Source organism: Eleutherodactylus coqui, chromosome 3 (genome assembly GCF_035609145.1).
Source record: "Eleutherodactylus coqui strain aEleCoq1 chromosome 3, aEleCoq1.hap1, whole genome shotgun sequence".
NCBI classification, from domain to species: Eukaryota; Metazoa; Chordata; class Amphibia; order Anura; family Eleutherodactylidae; genus Eleutherodactylus; species Eleutherodactylus coqui.
In genome coordinates this window covers 61,615,798-61,633,368 of record NC_089839.1, presented here as the reverse complement: position 1 = coordinate 61,633,368, position 17,571 = coordinate 61,615,798, and the positions used below count along the sequence as shown (strand labels likewise).

Sequence of the window (17,571 nt, the reverse complement as noted above, 5' to 3'; positions counted from 1 at the left end):
CTCATCTCAAAAGATTTGGCTGCCGGCGGGGAGCAGCGGGGGAGAGCGGGGAGGAATGGGGGGGGAGATCTCTCTCACTCTCTCCCCCCTGCTCACTCCCGCAACTCACCGCTCTCCCCCGCTGGCACCCGAATCTTTTGAGACGAGCGGGCAGATACTCGCATAAGGCACTACTCGCTCGAGTAGTTTGCCTTAGCGAGTACGCTCGCTCATCTCTAATTGTAATCACTTACTTATATCAACATTACAATAACACATAGAAAGTTTCTTTAGGTTCCGACCATTTTTTTTTACAATGCGGCCAACTGAGAAAAGATCATTCTGACTTATTTTTGCGATCAAGTACTTTGGTGATAATTGTGGATTCATACATATTTTATGCCGTACCACAGAATTATCAATTCTGAAGCCATGAAAAACACAAGCTTTGTGATTAGAGGATGAATGGGTAAAATGACTCCAGTAGGTTTGCATTATTTCCAGCTCGTAGCCTTTGCTGTGCTGTTTATTTTTAGCCAGGTCTATCTTTCACTGCCGAGTTTGCTATTAATGCTGTAAATGTTGTGGAAATGACCCAAATAGCAGTAAATACGTGTAGACTCATCACAGAAATGATTGTTGTTTTTTTTCTATCTGATGAATGGGCTTCAAGTCAAGATGTTCTTTTCCATGCGATTCTAATTGTAATTCATATTGTATCTGGAACTAAAAGGATATTTCCTATTTATAGGGGTGTTTAGTCTTCATGTTAACATTCATTTTAGGGTACAGGTGTAAAAAGTGTTTCTGGTGGATATTGTGAAGGGGCCTCAGATGGAAGCTTGGAGTCTTCCTGCTCAGTCAGAGGATGCCCCAATTACGATAAGAAAAAAGTGACAGTGTGACTGTCCCAAGAGGTCTTGTTAAAAAAATTGTTACAAAAATAAATATGAAAAAAATACAGAATAAAATACAAATATATTAAAAAAGAAAACAATCCACCGTCCACGTCAACCTAAGCCGTTGCCATAATGCAAAACTATAAAAATTCTATATCAAAATGTCCAAAAAATAGCTATATATGTAAAAAAAAAGCTGCATAAATAATTCTGCCAGGCAAAGAAAAAAAAATAGTTCCATAAAACCAACACTAAAAAGTTTTTTTCTTTGGGACCAAAAAAACTTTGATCCTTAAGGGGTTAAGGTGACCAGAGCAGGGAAAAGGCTAGAATCTGATTGGTCTTATTCGCAGCTCCTCCCCTCTGTTGGCCCTTTAATTGATCGCTTTGTTATTTCACTCATTGCAATTAACTTATTCTTGGCATCTTTTCATAGGCCACAAATGAATAAATGTATCATTATTCTAATTTGTCTTAAATGGATTATTTTAGCATTGGAACACCATGGTTCACACACAGACCCTCTCTTCTGCCCCTGGAGAGGTATTTCTATGGACACCGTCTATATACACACAGCAATGTGGAATGAAGCACATAATAATCATGGCATGCTTATTTAATTATTTTCTTTTAATCATATACACTGGCAATTGAGATGAGGTTGTATAGTCAGAGGCAGCAGGGAGCGGCATCAGCACTAGACTATCACCAACATTGATTCTTGGAAACCAATTAATTCCTGGTACTTTTGTTGTCCATCATATTTCAGTCTGAAGTCCAGGCTTAGGGGATTATCTAGATGGAATATAACTGTTACAAACTCTGTATTGGGGCTTGTTCATACTAGCCCTACTGAATACTGTTCCTCTGTTCCGTTTTTGGCGCAGTCTGTACCATTTGTTATGTTTTATAAACAGAAATGGAACAGAATGGAATCAAATGGAAACCTTTGCATTTTTTTTGAAAACCCATTGAAATCAGTGGTGAAAAAAATGTACACATTTAATTTTGTTTGATTTCAGTTTCTCTACTCCAAAAACAGAACAGAAGAATAGAGATAACTAAGGCTAGTGTGAACAAGCCCTTAGACCTTCACATATCTCAGTCTCTGGATAGAAGGATGTCATCATTCACTAACAGCCAACAGAGAGATGGATATTACCCCGCCACAACCTTTCACACGGGTGGCATTTGTTCACCCTTTAGAGCGCAATTGCAGATTCTGTGAACGCAGAATTTATAGCGATTTTAATTGTGAAATGCGTTTTGCAGAATTTCTTTTTTTTTGTCCGCATAAATTAATTGCAGATTTTATTGTGGAATTATTTTCTGCACGTTAGAAATTCCACAAGACATCATTAATTACACCATGGTAATCTTTTCCACTGTGGCAAAAAACAATATGTGAATTTAAAATTATGCAGATTTCAACCCCCATAGGATAACATAGAGCTGCAGAATTGTTCCTAAGGGACCTTTCCCATGGGACGGAATATTCCACGACATCATTGCGGAATATGCCATCCCAGAATTCTGCTTCCCCTTGTCTATCATACCGACAGCTTTCAACCCCTATCTGCTGCAATTAATTACCTGTTAGGGCTAACTAAGCACTGGATCTTGGAGTAACTGTGTGGCACCGCCCCATAACACCAAGAGAGGGGATTGGCTGAAGAAGGTCCTCCACCCTCCTTTTTTCGGCAGTGCCTCATTTTGAGAGGTACTCTTTGCAACTGTTTCTTGTGGACGATCTGTAAATTTATGGATGGTTGGTAACCCTGATACAGTATAAACAAACTACTAACGACCACTTGTCAGTGAGTATGTGAGTGCTTCTGATGCTCTACTCCTGGTGACATCATCGCCCCGCCCCTGGTGACGTCATCAAAGGTCTTACAACATATATAAAACACAGAGCCTGACCGACAGAAGAACAACACAGTTAGGACTGTTGAAAAAGGGAAGACAAAAATAACACAATGAGAATACAACTAAGCCGTTATTATCTCAGACACAACTCAGCGGTCCTGACAGAAGACACCAACCTACCGCCACCACAGTGATCCGGTGGGCTGAATGACCTGCGGTGACGTCACTGTTGTGGGAGGAGCCATTGTGCAGTTTGGTAGAAAGTACTGTATACTGGATAAGCCAACAGGAGCTACTACCAGGCCCTGTGATGATGTCACTGTCATGTGATCACCTGTGTGGATGGAGTCAGGAATCACATGACCAGGGGCTCATCACTGTATTCGGGAGTCTGGTGATGTGTGAAAATCAGGATGGATGTGGATGTAGAAGAGCTGTCTGTGTGTGATGCGTGTGAATCAGGATATAGCAGAGCTGTGTGTGTCATGTGCTGTGTGTGCCATGTGTGTAAATCAGGATGGATGTTATAGAGCTGTGTGTGATCTGTGTGAATCAGGATGTAGCAGAGCTGTGTGTGTGATATGCTGTGTGTGTAAATGTGTGGGAATCAAGATGGATGTAGTAGAACTGTGTGTGGCATGTAGTAGAGCTCTGTGTCTGATGTGTGGGGATTATAATGGATGTACATAGCTGTGTGGCGCATTGCGCCACCAGAATCACCGGTACTACAATTTCCCAATAATTACTAGTATATGTATAAAAACTACATTTACATTATTTTTGCCAGTTCTCATTGCCAACATAAGAAACAAGGAATTAATTTATTACTTGACTCTGAAGGAAGGAACATTTGTAAAAAAAAAAACGAAAAGGCAACTGTGCTCATTAATAAATAAATTTTATTTTGCATTGAAATAAATATGGATCAAGTGGCTGCAAAACACAAAACTATCTAGGCCTAGAGCTGACATGCAAGTTCATTCAACAAGCAACACAAATTTATCGTCATCCATTTTTTTGACATAAAAAAATTATAGACAGCAGCACAAGTGTATTGTCAAACACATTCTACAACATTATTACAATGAAAATAGTAGGTAAATTTGGAAAAATACCCGCTTAAAATGTTGACGTTTTCGGTCAACTGGGAGAGTAAATAACTGGGATTTCAAATGAGAATATAAATTAAATAAATACCGAATCGGAATAAATTAAAAAAATAAATAAAAAAAACAACCAATAAACTGAAATAGGTCAAATAAATTAATAACTCAGAAAAGAAATAAATAACAAATAAGTCTAAAAAACTCCTCCTGGTTTAAATAACGCGATTTAAAGCGGCGAAATGTATTAAAACTGGCACAAAGGAAAAGTGGAGGCAACCAAACAGATTTCAGCTCTCGGTTTTCAGATAGACCAGCGACTCCGCCTTTTTTTTTTTAACTTTGCACTTGTTTTAATAATTCTACCTATATGTGAATATAATATGAAATACCGACCCCCAATATTACTTGTCAATGTTCTTAAATATGGATCACATACTTATAGTTATGAATATTGTACATATTTAATTAGCATATCTTAAATATCGTCGGAGAATTGATTAAATACTGATTTTACTTTAATTAATTTCGTATCTGGCGTTTTATGATTTGGGTAATAACACTAAGTAATGGTAACGAAAGGGCTGTAAATATTTGCAAACCACTCCAGTCTTCGGATGTGCCTTCTTTAAAATCGGATATGCAAGCAAAATAGACACGTTGACACTGAAACAGAGGTGTGGGCATTTCCAAAAGGATTATAAAAGTAGGAATTTTTGAAAATGTTTGGTAAATTACACCTGGTTTTGGAACTGGCACAATGTTTACAGAACATCAAAAAACTGCAAATTATCAAAAGTATCATACAGAAAATTACAAATTCATTTCAAAATACGTTACGCTCCTACCGTTGAAAAAAAGTGCATTTTACCTCAAAGAAGGATTTTACATTGTTCAAATAAATGACACTAAAATTCCCTTTGTTTCAAATAAGCGTCGGGGGGGATATGTTGGGACTAATATCTAAATTCACGTCTAAAAGAAACTTTTGTAAAAATTCTGCATTTGTCAATCAATTAAAAATTAAAACGAAAAGGAAACCAAATCAAAAAGTGAAAAGTGAGGTTTCTGTTTCGGCGCACCCCAGCGTTTCATCTTGTAGTCATTGTACAGAAATATAGGCAGTTATCATTTCTAGCTGCTTCGGTTTTGCATTTCTTGTGTTTTCTAAAGTTGTCGCGGTTTTCTCTTCTTCCTCCGTAGCCCTGCCCTGAAAAGCAGGAGCCTAATGATGTCTGTATTGCCTCATTAGTGGAATAATACATGACTGCGGTCCTGAGAGGTTCAAGAATGGATGTCTTAATAGGTCTTGTGCTGTTGCTCTCTGTGATGGTTCCCTCACCAACATTAAGTCTAGGAATCCACGTAGCACTGAAGAAACCTAGGAATAAGAATAAGAGACAAGCTAAGATGGGAAACTAGGAGAAGCGAAGACAGGAACTGTTTTTGAGTACAGCTGGAGTAATCCAAGAGGATGTAAAATAGTAAAAATGGCCTACCACTTTAGAGGAAATGTGTAATGTTTTTCATCTAAATTTCCCTTGGGTCATATTGGAAATGCAGGAGTCAGGGTGTGTGGTTTATGATAGCTGCAATAGTGCGTGTTTAAGGGTAGAAAAGGGTTCATAAATGAAGGTTGGCCAAGGTTGTGTTACATCCGAGCTTGATGCAAAACACATCATTGGATTGGACATGATACAATAAACGAGAGGTGGAGCAACACACTGGGAATTCTTTTAAGAGAATATATAGCACCGTGTGGTGCCTTCTTTATTAATTTTCCATAAAAGTACAGTCAGCAACGTTTCGGCCCTGGCTGGGCCCTTGTCAAGCATAAAATCATAGTGAGCAGTGCTACAATATATACAATGCTAACCACCAATCACAATAGCAAACATAGATCACACCCCTTTACCTATCAATGAAGGACGAATTACAGACATCTAGTCGTTTGTTCACACAGGTCCATATATGGTCAAATGTGTATTGAGCAAGTGTGGATGTACGTCTATCACCTGTATCCATCGCAAGACACATGAGGACATTGTGATGGACACAGGTGATAGACGTGTATACGTACATCCACACTTGCTCAATACCCATTTGACCATATATGGACCTGTGTGAACAAACAACCAGATGTCTTGAGTCATCTGAAAACACCCCTCACTGGTCTAGATACGGCGTCACCAGCCGGCGCCACGTCTCACATATCCAGTTGCATTCTGCACATGCGCGAGACCAGAGGTCTCGCAAGACCAATGCATCACAGAGCACATGATGTATGGTCACCTGACTCCTGTTGCCGCCCAACATCATGTGCTCTGTGATGTTTTGGTCTCGTGCATGCGCAGAATACATCTGGATATGTGAGATGTGGCGCCGTCGGGTGATGCCGTATGTAGACCAGTGAGGGGGTTTTCAGATGACGCAAGAAAGATGAGGCCAGTTCATTATTTTATATAAACAGCAGCCTCCCAACTCTACCCTAATGGCACATATCAGGAAAAATAAGGATTCAAGGATGGATTTTATTATTTTTTTTTTAATCTAAATTCTCACAAAGTATAATGTCATTTTCTGATGATGCATTCCCTTAAAGTATACGCCGCAAAACAGCTTGGGGGTATCTCCAGATTTACTCATTTCTTCAGTAATCTATATAGAAATGCTAAGGACCACCCACCATACTGCACCTCCTCCTATACTACCAACAATTACACATAAGGCCTTATCACAATAGGCAATACTATGGAGCTGAGACTGTTCCATAAATGTATATGCAACAAGTGTCAGGCAGCTGCCACCAAGGCAAATAAGATTATAGGGTGCATCAAAAGAGGTCTAGGAGCACATGATGAGAACATTGTTCTTCCTCTTTACAAGTCACTGGTCAGACCACACATGGAATATTGTGGACAGCTTTGGGCACCGGTACTTAAGAAGGACATATCAGAGCTTGAGCGGACTCAAAACGAGCAACTATATTAATAAAGGGAATGGGGTAATTTAATTTAGAAAAGAGATGTCTGAGAGGTGACCTAATAACTATGTATGGATATATCAGGGGACAATACAGAAATCTCACCTATGAAGGTTTCTACACCAACATAGAAGGAGGTTCCATACTGTAAGAGTAGTGAGACTATGGAACTCTCTGCCTGAGGACGTGGTGATGGCGAACTCACTAAAAGAGTTCAAGAGGGACCTGGACAACTTTCTTGAGTGTTACAATATTATATGTTATAGTAACTGATTACTCAGAAGGGTCGTTGATTTAGGGATTATTCAAATTGTCAAATCTGGAGTCAGGGAGGAATTCTTTACTCTAAAATTAAGAAAATTGACTTCCACCTCATGGGGCTGAACTGGATGGACATAGTGTGTAGGACTGATAAAAGACCTACCTATGTTACAAGAGTCCCAAGAGTATCTATATGTGACATGTGCGCTACTAAAGTAAGCTTTTTGTATCTACAATATTTGTAGCCAGCAGGAAATAAAACAGGCTACCATTATCTACTATCATAAAGCGGCTATTTCTGCTATTTAGTAGAAATGAAGCCTCACGTGTCAAAATGTTGATCTATATCTCATGAAAGGCTGGTTTTAGTATTACCCTTCTAGTCTAAAGTGTGATTGTTCTCAGTAAGACAAACCAAGTAATCTTGTAGATATGATACCTTCTAATGGCCAACAAAAATACATGATGTTAATGTGAGCTTTCGAACCTTCCTTGGGACCCTGAGAGGTTTGAAAGCTCGCATTAACATCATGTATTTTTGTTAGCCATTAGAAGGTATCATATCTACAAGATTACCTGGTTTCTCTTACTGAGAACAATCACATTCTGTTCTCAGTAAGAAAACATTTTGTTCTCTATTGGCTAACACGGTACCAAACTTTCTTCGTTTTTCCTTCTAGTCTATTCACTTCTCTCATTTTAGTATCATCAACATGTAGCATTGTTTAAACAGAGAGCCTGAGACCTGAATGTTATTACCTGATGAACATCTTTTACTCTTGGTGGCAAGTTATCTCGTATCCGGCGCATTGCCTGCAATGGCGGTTCATTGAAGTAAGGAGGTTCTCCATCAATCATTTCAATCACCATGATTCCAAGTGACCATATATCCACCTAGAAGGGAGGAGTAATTGAATAAATGTCTTCCTTTTCCCGGCTAGCCCTGATTCCTAAAGGAAACTGCCCCCTTCTGCTTTACAAATCATCCAGTCATAAAAAAAAACAAATTCAAAAAATGTTTATGATTAGCCCTTGGAATACCTCAGATTTTTCCCTTTTTTTTTATTTCCGCTTTTAATATCCAATCCGATTGATGGGAGTCCGCTGAGAACCCCTGCTGATTAGCTGATTTAGGAGGACATGGCACTTGGGTGAGTGCCGAGACCTCTTCTCAGTCCTGCGATGTTATTTTCATTGGCCACATGGCCTAAGAGCAGCTCAGTACCATTCAAGTGAATGGAATTGAGCAGCAAAACCAGGCACAGAAAAAAATATATATATTTGTATAGCACCAACTTATTCCACAGCGCTTTCAGGTAATTTATTTACTACCTTCCACCAAGCTGGGTACTCATTTTACTGACCTCAGAAGGATGGAACGCATCAACCTTGAGCCGGCTACCTGAACCATGCAGGGAATAGAACTCACAACCTTCAGGTCGTGAGCGAGGGCTTAGGACTACATTTCTACTGCCTTAGCACTCTGCACCACACAGGATTCTATCCTCACCCAAGCTTAGCAACCACTTCAGTCAGCTGAATGGCAGTGGTCTTGAGAGTGGTGGACACCTACTGATTTGATATTGATTACCTATATAGAGGATAGATCATCCATATATTAGTCCTGGAAAACCCCCTTTAAAAGTGTCACATATAATAGTGAACTAATGCTTCAGTTTCTCTCTTTTTAGTGGTCCTTAATCATTTCTCCATGAATGGTAAATAAATTAGGTAAACTAAATATCCATGTGTGGTAGCACAAAAACTGTTTATGCACTTTTGTAAGAAACGTTTTCTTCTAGTGAGGCAGCAAAGGGTACCCAGTTCTGGGAATTAGAAATTTAAATGAGTTTTCCTATCTCTAGCTGTCTTGTGGCAGGAAGCAGACAGCTCTGTGCGTTGTGCAGTGGCACAGGTGAGTACTGCAGTCTGAGTTCTATTGAAGTAAATGCGACGCACCATGCAGTAACAACCCAGGCCACTGTGCATTTTATGGAGCTGTCTGCTTCCTACCACAAAACAACTAGAATTGTGACAACCCCTTTAATGAAGAGAAGAATAGCTTATATGTAACTAGTGGGAACACAACTGCATAAATAAATTGAAACTAAAGTAGAAAACACTAATACTAAAAAAAGAAGTGTCTTATCTAAATATATTTAGAGGGGTTTTCTCATAAAGGCCAAAAGTCTTGCTGCTTGAAGCCCCTCTAATGAGCCGATAAATAAAGACGGTAACCTCTCTAGTGGATCCTGTCCATGTACTACATGGTCAGCCATTCATTTGAATGGTTGGCCCGTAGTAGTGCATTACAATGAACGTGCCCCCGATAACACCTGATCGCCAGGGTTGCCTGAATCGTACCTGCAGGAATCAGCCGTCTCTAGAGAAGGGATTGTGTAACCCCAACCACTGCGCACAAAACACATATCAGTCAATTTACTGTTGGACTATTTACTCAGTTGTACTCCATAATAGCACATTCTCCAAGCTAACCTCTGTTCCATATGGGAGTCTTGATATAACTTCTGGGGCCATCCAATATGGGGTGCCAACAAGAGACTTTCTTTTGGGAACCTCCTTGGACACTTGTGCGCAGAATCCAAAATCGGAAAGCTTTATCTACAAACACAAAGAGTGAAGCATTGCTGCAGTCATGAATCCGCCGTGTTTTTTTTTCTCCATTTCCTACCTCCGCAGCACGATACCACCATTATAATTGTCTCATTAACGGCTGTAAGTAGCAGACGTAGTAAAAGTCACTTACCCTGCCATCGCTGGTCAGCAGGATAGAGTCGCTTTTTATATCCCTGTGAATTACTCCCTGATTATGTAGGTAGGACAAAGCTTTCAGAACGGAGAAACACACTGTGGCTATTTGTTCCTCATTCATCCTGGGAAATAAGAAGCTATTGTGAATAATCAGCACTATTTTACAGATGGACATTGTAACGACCAATTTGACTTAAAACTCCGGATAAATTACCCAAGCAGCTTCCATTCCCAAGTTCTTACCATGTTACATGTCACCAAGAGGAGATACAGTTAGGCGCAGTCAGACCGGCGTGTTTTAGGTCCGTGGCAAATGAACGCTTCTGAAAGAATCAATGGGTGGTGTTGCGTTCATATGCAAGGAATCTGTAGCGCAAAAAAGGCGCGCACCTAAAAAAGATAGAACATTGGCTATCTGTGGTGCGCGCCAGCAGGAGTTTCCATTGACTCCTATGGGAGCAGGAGTTACTGGAAGCTCTTGTGCTGGCAATAGATTCTCACTGCTTACAGCAGGGCATGTGAAAGGTGCTGCTGGCCAGGAGCACCTTTTAAATGTCTCGCTGTTAACTCCTGTTAGTCTCCGCAGGGATGAGGGGGCTCCCCAAGGGTTACGATAATCCCTGCGTGGACTGACAGGATTTTACAATGGGACATTTAAAAGGTGCTTCTGGGCAGCACCTTGTAAATGTCCTGTTGTAAGCAGTAGTATTCCTACTGTCCCTTGCTGGGCAATTCCTCAGCAGCGGGGGACAGTAGGGGACTCCCCCCACCTCTCTCCCCAAGGGAATTCCCTATAGCAGGGAGTGGGAGGTGGGGTTACAGGGCATCCCCGAGAACATAGGATAAGGGGGTGGGGCTAGTGGGACCTGCCTCCCCCTAGCCACACTCCTCTATGATTTGCTATGGGGATTCTATGTAAGAAATCCCATAGCAAACCATGAAAGGGCATGGCTAGGGGGCAGGAATAGGGGGATATCCGCTAGCCCCACCGCCTCTCTCTGCGCTATAGGGGAAATCCAGAGGAATTTCCCCATATTAGAGAGACACAGCGCTGCTCTGGGGGATTTACCCAGAGCAGGGACAGTGATTAGAGCTTTGGGGGGGGGGGGGGGTTTCCCCATAGCCCCGCACCGCCTCCCCCTGCTCTGGGGAAATCCCCGGAGCACAGCTGCTCCAGTGAATGGGCAAAGTTTCATGTGCTGCGCATATGAAACTTTGCCCAGTCACACGTTTTCTGCTTGCAAAAAAACGTGCTCATCTGGCTGCGCCCTTACTATGTAAAGCCTGGTTTCTTCATCGTCCAGCAGGGGCAGTAATGAGTACTATTTATTACATTAAATCCCCTCATCCCCGCCACAAATAGTAGCAAACATATATCTGCAGCACAAACTTCTCATTTTTCTCTGCCATACCCAGCAGTGAGGCAAAGAAGAGTACCGCTTTATCTCCGCTGACGCTCTCACCTTCAGGACTTTACTATCTCGATTCTTATTAACTTGGGAGTGGGAACAGCAATTCATCAATGTCGTGGGAGAATGTAGGATCATTTGCATTTTGTTCGTGACTTTTGCTTCTGTTAGTAATCCTTAAGTTAGTGGACCTTCTTAAATGTATGCCTCGTTGCTGGCCTTTGTGACCTTGGACGGGGTTTTATCTTACTATGTCCCATCCGCGAAATACGTACAGAATCTAAAAGTGACTATATTGCTTTACAAACCACAGAATAATATGCATTGTCCACAGTTACTTCTAATGACCTGTATAATCAGTATATAGAGATATACAGATGCAGACAAAATTCTTCGATCCCCATTGAAAATTACATTTGCCAAATTTACAATCTTTAAGCTGTTTGCAAAATAACCCTAATTAAACAAGAAAAATTGAAATATCTTACCACATCTAATATAATGAGTGGTTTCTCCAGATTTAACACAAACTAACACTTTTAATGGATACTGCAGTCTCAGAATTATTCAACCTCCTTCCCGACAACCGTGTTTAGCACTCAGTAGGGCGCCTTTTCCTGTTATGACCAGTTGCAAACATGATGCATCGCCAGATCCCAGCTTCGGACACTGTTCCTGAGGAATATTAGCCCATTCCTCATGGGCAATGGCCTCCAGTTCACTAATATTCTTGGGTTTGCGTACTGCAACTGTCTTCTTCAAGTCCCTTCAAAGATTTTCGATGGGGTACAAGTCAGACGACTAACAGTCAATCCAGAATCTTCCAGTACTTCTTCTTGAACCAAGTCTTGGTGGCCTTGGAAGGTCCAATGATGGCCAAGCTTCAGCTTCCCCACAGAAGGCGTGATGCTTTCTCCAAGGATTCCCTTACACTTGATTGCATGCTGCAAATTTCCAGGGTCAGAGGAAGCAAAGCACCCCCAGAGCGTCACCAAGCCACTGCCACACTTCACTGTAGGCAGGGTGTTCTTTTCAGGGTATGCATCATTCTTCTTCCTCCATACATACCGGTGATCCATAGGCCCAAAAAGTTCCAAATTTGTTTCAACACTCAGAACAAAGTGGCTTATTTATATAGTTTTGAGCATTAAGGAGCCAGATTTTCTTGTGCTTTCGTTTCGGTAGATGTGTAGTTCAGGTATGAAGATCTTTACTGTTTAGTATGAGCTTTAGTGTGTAAATGGTAATCTCACTGCATGCTACCACCAAATCTTGCTGCAGATCTTTTGCAGTCACTCGAGGGTTTTTGATCACGCACCTCCTCAGTAATCTAGTGACAACCAGTGATACCTTTCTACCACATCCAAGTAATGTAGTTAGTGTTCCTATAACTTTGAGAACTATGTTTTACAACTGTATCTCTTGGAACATTCAGTGCTTTTGCCATATTTTGCTTGCTTGAGCAAGGTAATGATCTCTTCTCAACATTTTGGACCACTCTCTTGAGTTAGCCATATTTCTGACATGCAATCAAATGTCACAGTCAACAAATACTTAGCCAGTCCTGGTATTTAATGTTTTGATCTCAAGCACACCTGAGGCAGCTAATGAAGCCTTTGATTAGTTGCATCAGGTGTGCTTTAGAAAACACCTGATTTGCAATTGTGTGCTCTTATGAGGGATTCTATTTAGGGGTTGAATAATTCTGAGACTGCAATAATCATTAAAAGTGGCATTTTGTGCTGAGTTTGGAGAAACTACTTGCTATATTAGTTGTGTTGAGTGATTTAAATTGTTTTTATTAGATTGGGGTTTTTTTGCAAACGGCTGACAGTTTGCAAATCTGGAAAATAAACTTAATTTGCAATGAGGGTTGAATAAGTTTGATTACACAAGCGTACACAGAAATACACAAAGAGAGTCAAGTCGTAGCAGCACGCTCCCCTTGACTAATGCTGGGGATCAAAAGTTAATACACACTTTATTGGAACATTAGAACTCACTATACTTATACACATATAATCCCTTTGATTTATACTTTTTATATGTTTGGTGGAATTTTTTCTGTAATAAGAGTGCTAATAAATAAAAGAAATACAGATATTGCCATTGTCTACAGTATGCAGGAATATACAAAATGCCTAAAATAACCAAATAGACACTAACCCTTCTTTTTGTCACACTAAGCTGAAATATGCTAATATAAAACATCACATTTAGAACAGTAAATCTGCAACAAAGCTAAAAATGAAGACACTCAAAATGTGACCTGAAGCTTCAGGTTGTGTAAGGGTGGCCATACATGTTAGACCTAGACCAGCAGAACCCATTGATTTTGGTGAGATCGGCCGATCATCTAATGTGTATGGAGGCCTCTCAACTCTTCCCTAATGGCAGCTGTCGGTATAGATAAGAATTGGGCAGTTGGATCTCAACTACCGATCCTTTCACTCCCAGGAGATAAGCTGCTGTCAAGTATGTCTGGCAGTGGCTTTTTCCCCTCATTACAAGAGGCACACTTGGCCGAGACAAGTATTCATGTGTATGGAGGGGAGGATGAATTAGCAGAGATAGCTGAAGGCCAAATGAGCGTTCGAACACCCTAGCTATCTTATGTAAATGACATCATTGAATGGCTGTGATTGGCTGAGGCAGTGGTCCTGAGCCAATCACAGCAATCTCTCGCTGGAGGCGGGGTATTCAACCCATGTTACCAGGAAGAGAATGCTCTTTCAGCACTGAGGATGACGCGGAAGACTGCCGGAGTACCTAAGGAACCCATTGGAAAGCATGGGCTTCACATACATGCGATTTGTAGCACTGTCACCATGCAGGACTGATGTCCTGGGTTTCCAATTTGCTCAAGTTCCCAGTGTTTTTGCATGAGTTTGCTCCTACATTCCAAAAATCATACTAGTAGGATAATGGTCTTCCTATGAAATTCACCCTTGTGTTTGTGTGTTATGGGAATTTTCAGTAGATTGTGTGTATTCTGTGGACAGGCACGGATATCGATGGCACTGACGTGGGATAGAATGGCAAAAACAACTGGTAAAATGACACAATTTTCTACGGAAGGTTGCGCCATTTTGCCAGTGGATGATAAGATGCAATTGAACAATATTCTTATGCCGTCCATAACTCTTACCGATCGGTCTTGCTGTAGCGCAATATAACATACCTGGTATGTGTAACGATGTCCGTCAGCGCTCCACCTTCAAGGAACTCCATAACAACCCACAACTCATCGCCAACCAGGTAACTATTATACATGTCAACCACATTTTCATGATGGTAATCTCTCATAATCACTACCTGCGAACACAGGAAAAGTTATATCGACCCTACTTAGAAAGAGAACATGAACTACTGGGCGGATATAATAATGCTTATTTTTAACCCCTGGAGGACAAAGAATCCCGCTCTGGATTTCGCAGTGCACATCCGCCCCTGTGTGCAGGAGGCCTTCAGCTTATCGTACGTTTTGCAGCATATCATTTTTTCATTTATAACACTTTAATAAATGCCTGAATAAATGTAATTAGGATATAAAATGTTCTTCATGCAACCGTCAAAACCCAGTGCCTCATCTATCACAACTATCTAAGGGTGCGTTCACACGGTGCTGATTTGCTGTGGATTTTGTAGTAGATTTTGGTGCAGATTTACAGCAGATTGCACTTTTTCAATTCATATTGACGGGGTTAAATCTGCTGCAGGTCTGCACCAAAATCTACTACGAAATCCACAGCAAATCAGCGATGTGTGAACGCACCCTAAGGCCTCTTTCACACAGGCACTGTTCTAGCGCATTAGAGGCGCGTAAAAAGAGTGCTTCTATAGGAACCAATAGGTTGCTATAGAAGCGTTCACATGAACGACTGTTAGATGCGCTGAATTAGCGCATCTAACAAAGATAGGACATGTGAGTGTCACTCATATGTCAGCGCCGAGGTGCGCGCAAAAATAGTACCTGTCCTATCTTGGCTGCAAGCTTTCCATACACTCTTATGGGAGCTGACAAGCATGCAGCTTGCACCACGGATTGTTTGAACAAGTTATGTCTCAGGGCTGGAAATAGCCCGTTCACGCGATCTTTAGAGCAGTGTAGCCGCTATGCACGCGGCAACACTGCGGGAGGACAGCGCTCGTGTGAAAGAGCCCTGTGGACTCTTTCAGACAAGCACTGTCCCCACGCTGTATTGCCGCAAGCAAAGATCGTGGCTACACAGCTCTAAAGATCGCGTGAACGGGTTTATTCCAGCTCCCATAGGAGCCTATGGAATCCACACAGCAAAGATAGGACATGTCCTATCTTTGCGCGCGCCTCGGAGCTGGCATGCGAGTTACAATTGTTTCCTATAGAAGCGCTTTCTGTGCGCTCCTATTCAGCGTGAAAACAGCGCTCGTGTAAAAGAGGCATGTCGCAGCTGCTATTAGCGAGTATGCCGTTCCCTCCTTTGCCAGCTGTCTCCCATAAGAGTCTATGGGAGCCACTGGTGCTGTGCCGTCAAAAGATAGGACATGTCCTTTCTTTTGATGAAGAGAAATCTCTTTTGGGCATCAAAAAATCGTTCGTCTGAAAGAATCCAAAGGAAACCATAGGTTCTTTTAGATGCGATTTTTTGACGAACCTACTCAGTGTCAAAATGTATCGCTCATGTGAAAGAGTCCTTAGGCTGGGTTCACACGGGGCGGAATTCCTGCAGAATTTCCGTGCAGACTTTACATGGAAATTCTGCCGCAATCTTAAACCTGAGACAAAGCAGCAAAGTGGACGAGATTTGCAAAAATCTCGTCCATATGCTGCATGCAGTCCATGGCGGCCAAGCCGTGATGAAACTGACATGCCACACGGAATTCAAAGCAGTGGCATGTCAATTTTATCGCCGTTTCTGCTGCCGGCTCTCTCCTGTCTATGGAGAGTAATGGTCGCAGCGGAATACAGGTGTCGAAGCCACTTCAAAACCCATGCCATACAGCGTGGGTTTTGAAGCTGCCTTTCTGCCACGGAAATCTCATGGAATTTCCATGTGGTTCTCCTGCGGTCATTCCGTGAGTTTTCTGCAGGATTTATGCCCCATGTGACCACAGTCTAAGGCTGTACTTACATGGGGGACTTTCATAGGCGATTTCTGTGCATTGCGAAATTCACAGAAATCGCATGTGAAAAGAACGTCCCATATCAGTGGGGTAATATACATGAGCGATTTTTCTCTTGGAGCTATAGCACGAGATATAAAAATTGGAGCATGTCCTACTTTTTGGCGATTCTGTTCAAGAATCTCATATTATTTCCTATGGCTGGGCTAAAAAAATTGCATCGCTCTTGCATGCCATATGATTGGCGTGTAAGTGCGATGCGTTTTTTTGATTATAACTACTAGAACAACAGCGTATGAAAATGACATGTACATCCATGAAGAAAAATCACAAGTTTATGAGTGCAATATCGGTCTGATTTCCTTGGAGTGATAGTGCACTCGCCTTTGTAAATACAGTTAGACAGTTTTGATAAATGAGGCCCATTGTATTTGCAGTGCTAAACCACAAGCAAAAAGGAACAATAAGATACTTTCTCCTGAAAATGAAAAATAAAGCTTTGAATCAACAATCTGCATAAAACAATATATCATAAAGCATAACATACTACCGTATTTAAAAAAAAAACAGCAGTGGCTGTATTAGGATTCTACACTTTTCCATCAATGTCCAATTATAGCTACGTTCAAACTTATTTTTCTTTGCTTTTGACGGTCAGGCTTCCGGGTATCACAGACTAAAAACTGGGTTGTGACCTGATCTAAAAAAAGAAGTAAAGTCCAAGTCAAGGGATTAAATCTTGACTTCCCTTTATTACACCCAGCAAGTATGACGCGTTTTGAAGCACGATGCCTCTTCCTCAGATACTCAAGATCCCGTGAGAAACCGCTCCTCAAGACAGAGGGCCACAATTAAGCCTCTCATAGCTATGCACGCCAAGAGCATCTGAATAAGAGGTGCCGTGCCTCAAGACGCATTATACTTGCTGGTTCTAGTAAAGAAAAGTCGCACCACATGCCAGTTTTTAGTCTGTGATACTCTCTAGCATCCATATGACACTCACACCATACCACGAGCAGATAACTGGAGCTCACCTATCTTACTACTCCTTAGAGGAAGCTCACCTATGTTACTATTCCTTAGAGAGAGTTCACCTATGTTACTACTCCTTAGAGGGAGCTCATCTGTGTTACTACTCATTAGAGGGAGCTCATCTATGTTAGTACTCCTTAGAAGGAAGCTCATCTATGTTA

At 41.4% G+C, this 17,571-nt stretch overlaps 1 protein-coding gene across 2 annotated transcripts in view; it reads right to left on the bottom strand.

The window, feature by feature from the left end:
• Window positions 1-3,628: 3,628 nt before the first annotated feature.
• The window catches only part of PAK5 (p21 (RAC1) activated kinase 5), a 145,955-nt gene continuing 132,012 nt past the window's right edge, over window positions 3,629-17,571 (bottom strand). For both annotated transcript variants that reach the window (XM_066595655.1, XM_066595657.1), the window contains 5 exons: window positions 14,457-14,590; window positions 9,862-9,988; window positions 9,591-9,716; window positions 7,854-7,988; window positions 3,629-5,231 (listed from right to left, as the gene is read on the bottom strand). In XM_066595655.1, coding sequence (XP_066451752.1) covers window positions 5,076-5,231; window positions 7,854-7,988; window positions 9,591-9,716; window positions 9,862-9,988; window positions 14,457-14,590 — 678 coding nt within the window. In that variant the 3' untranslated portion in view covers window positions 3,629-5,075. The remainder of the gene's footprint in view (window positions 5,232-7,853; window positions 7,989-9,590; window positions 9,717-9,861; window positions 9,989-14,456; window positions 14,591-17,571) is intronic.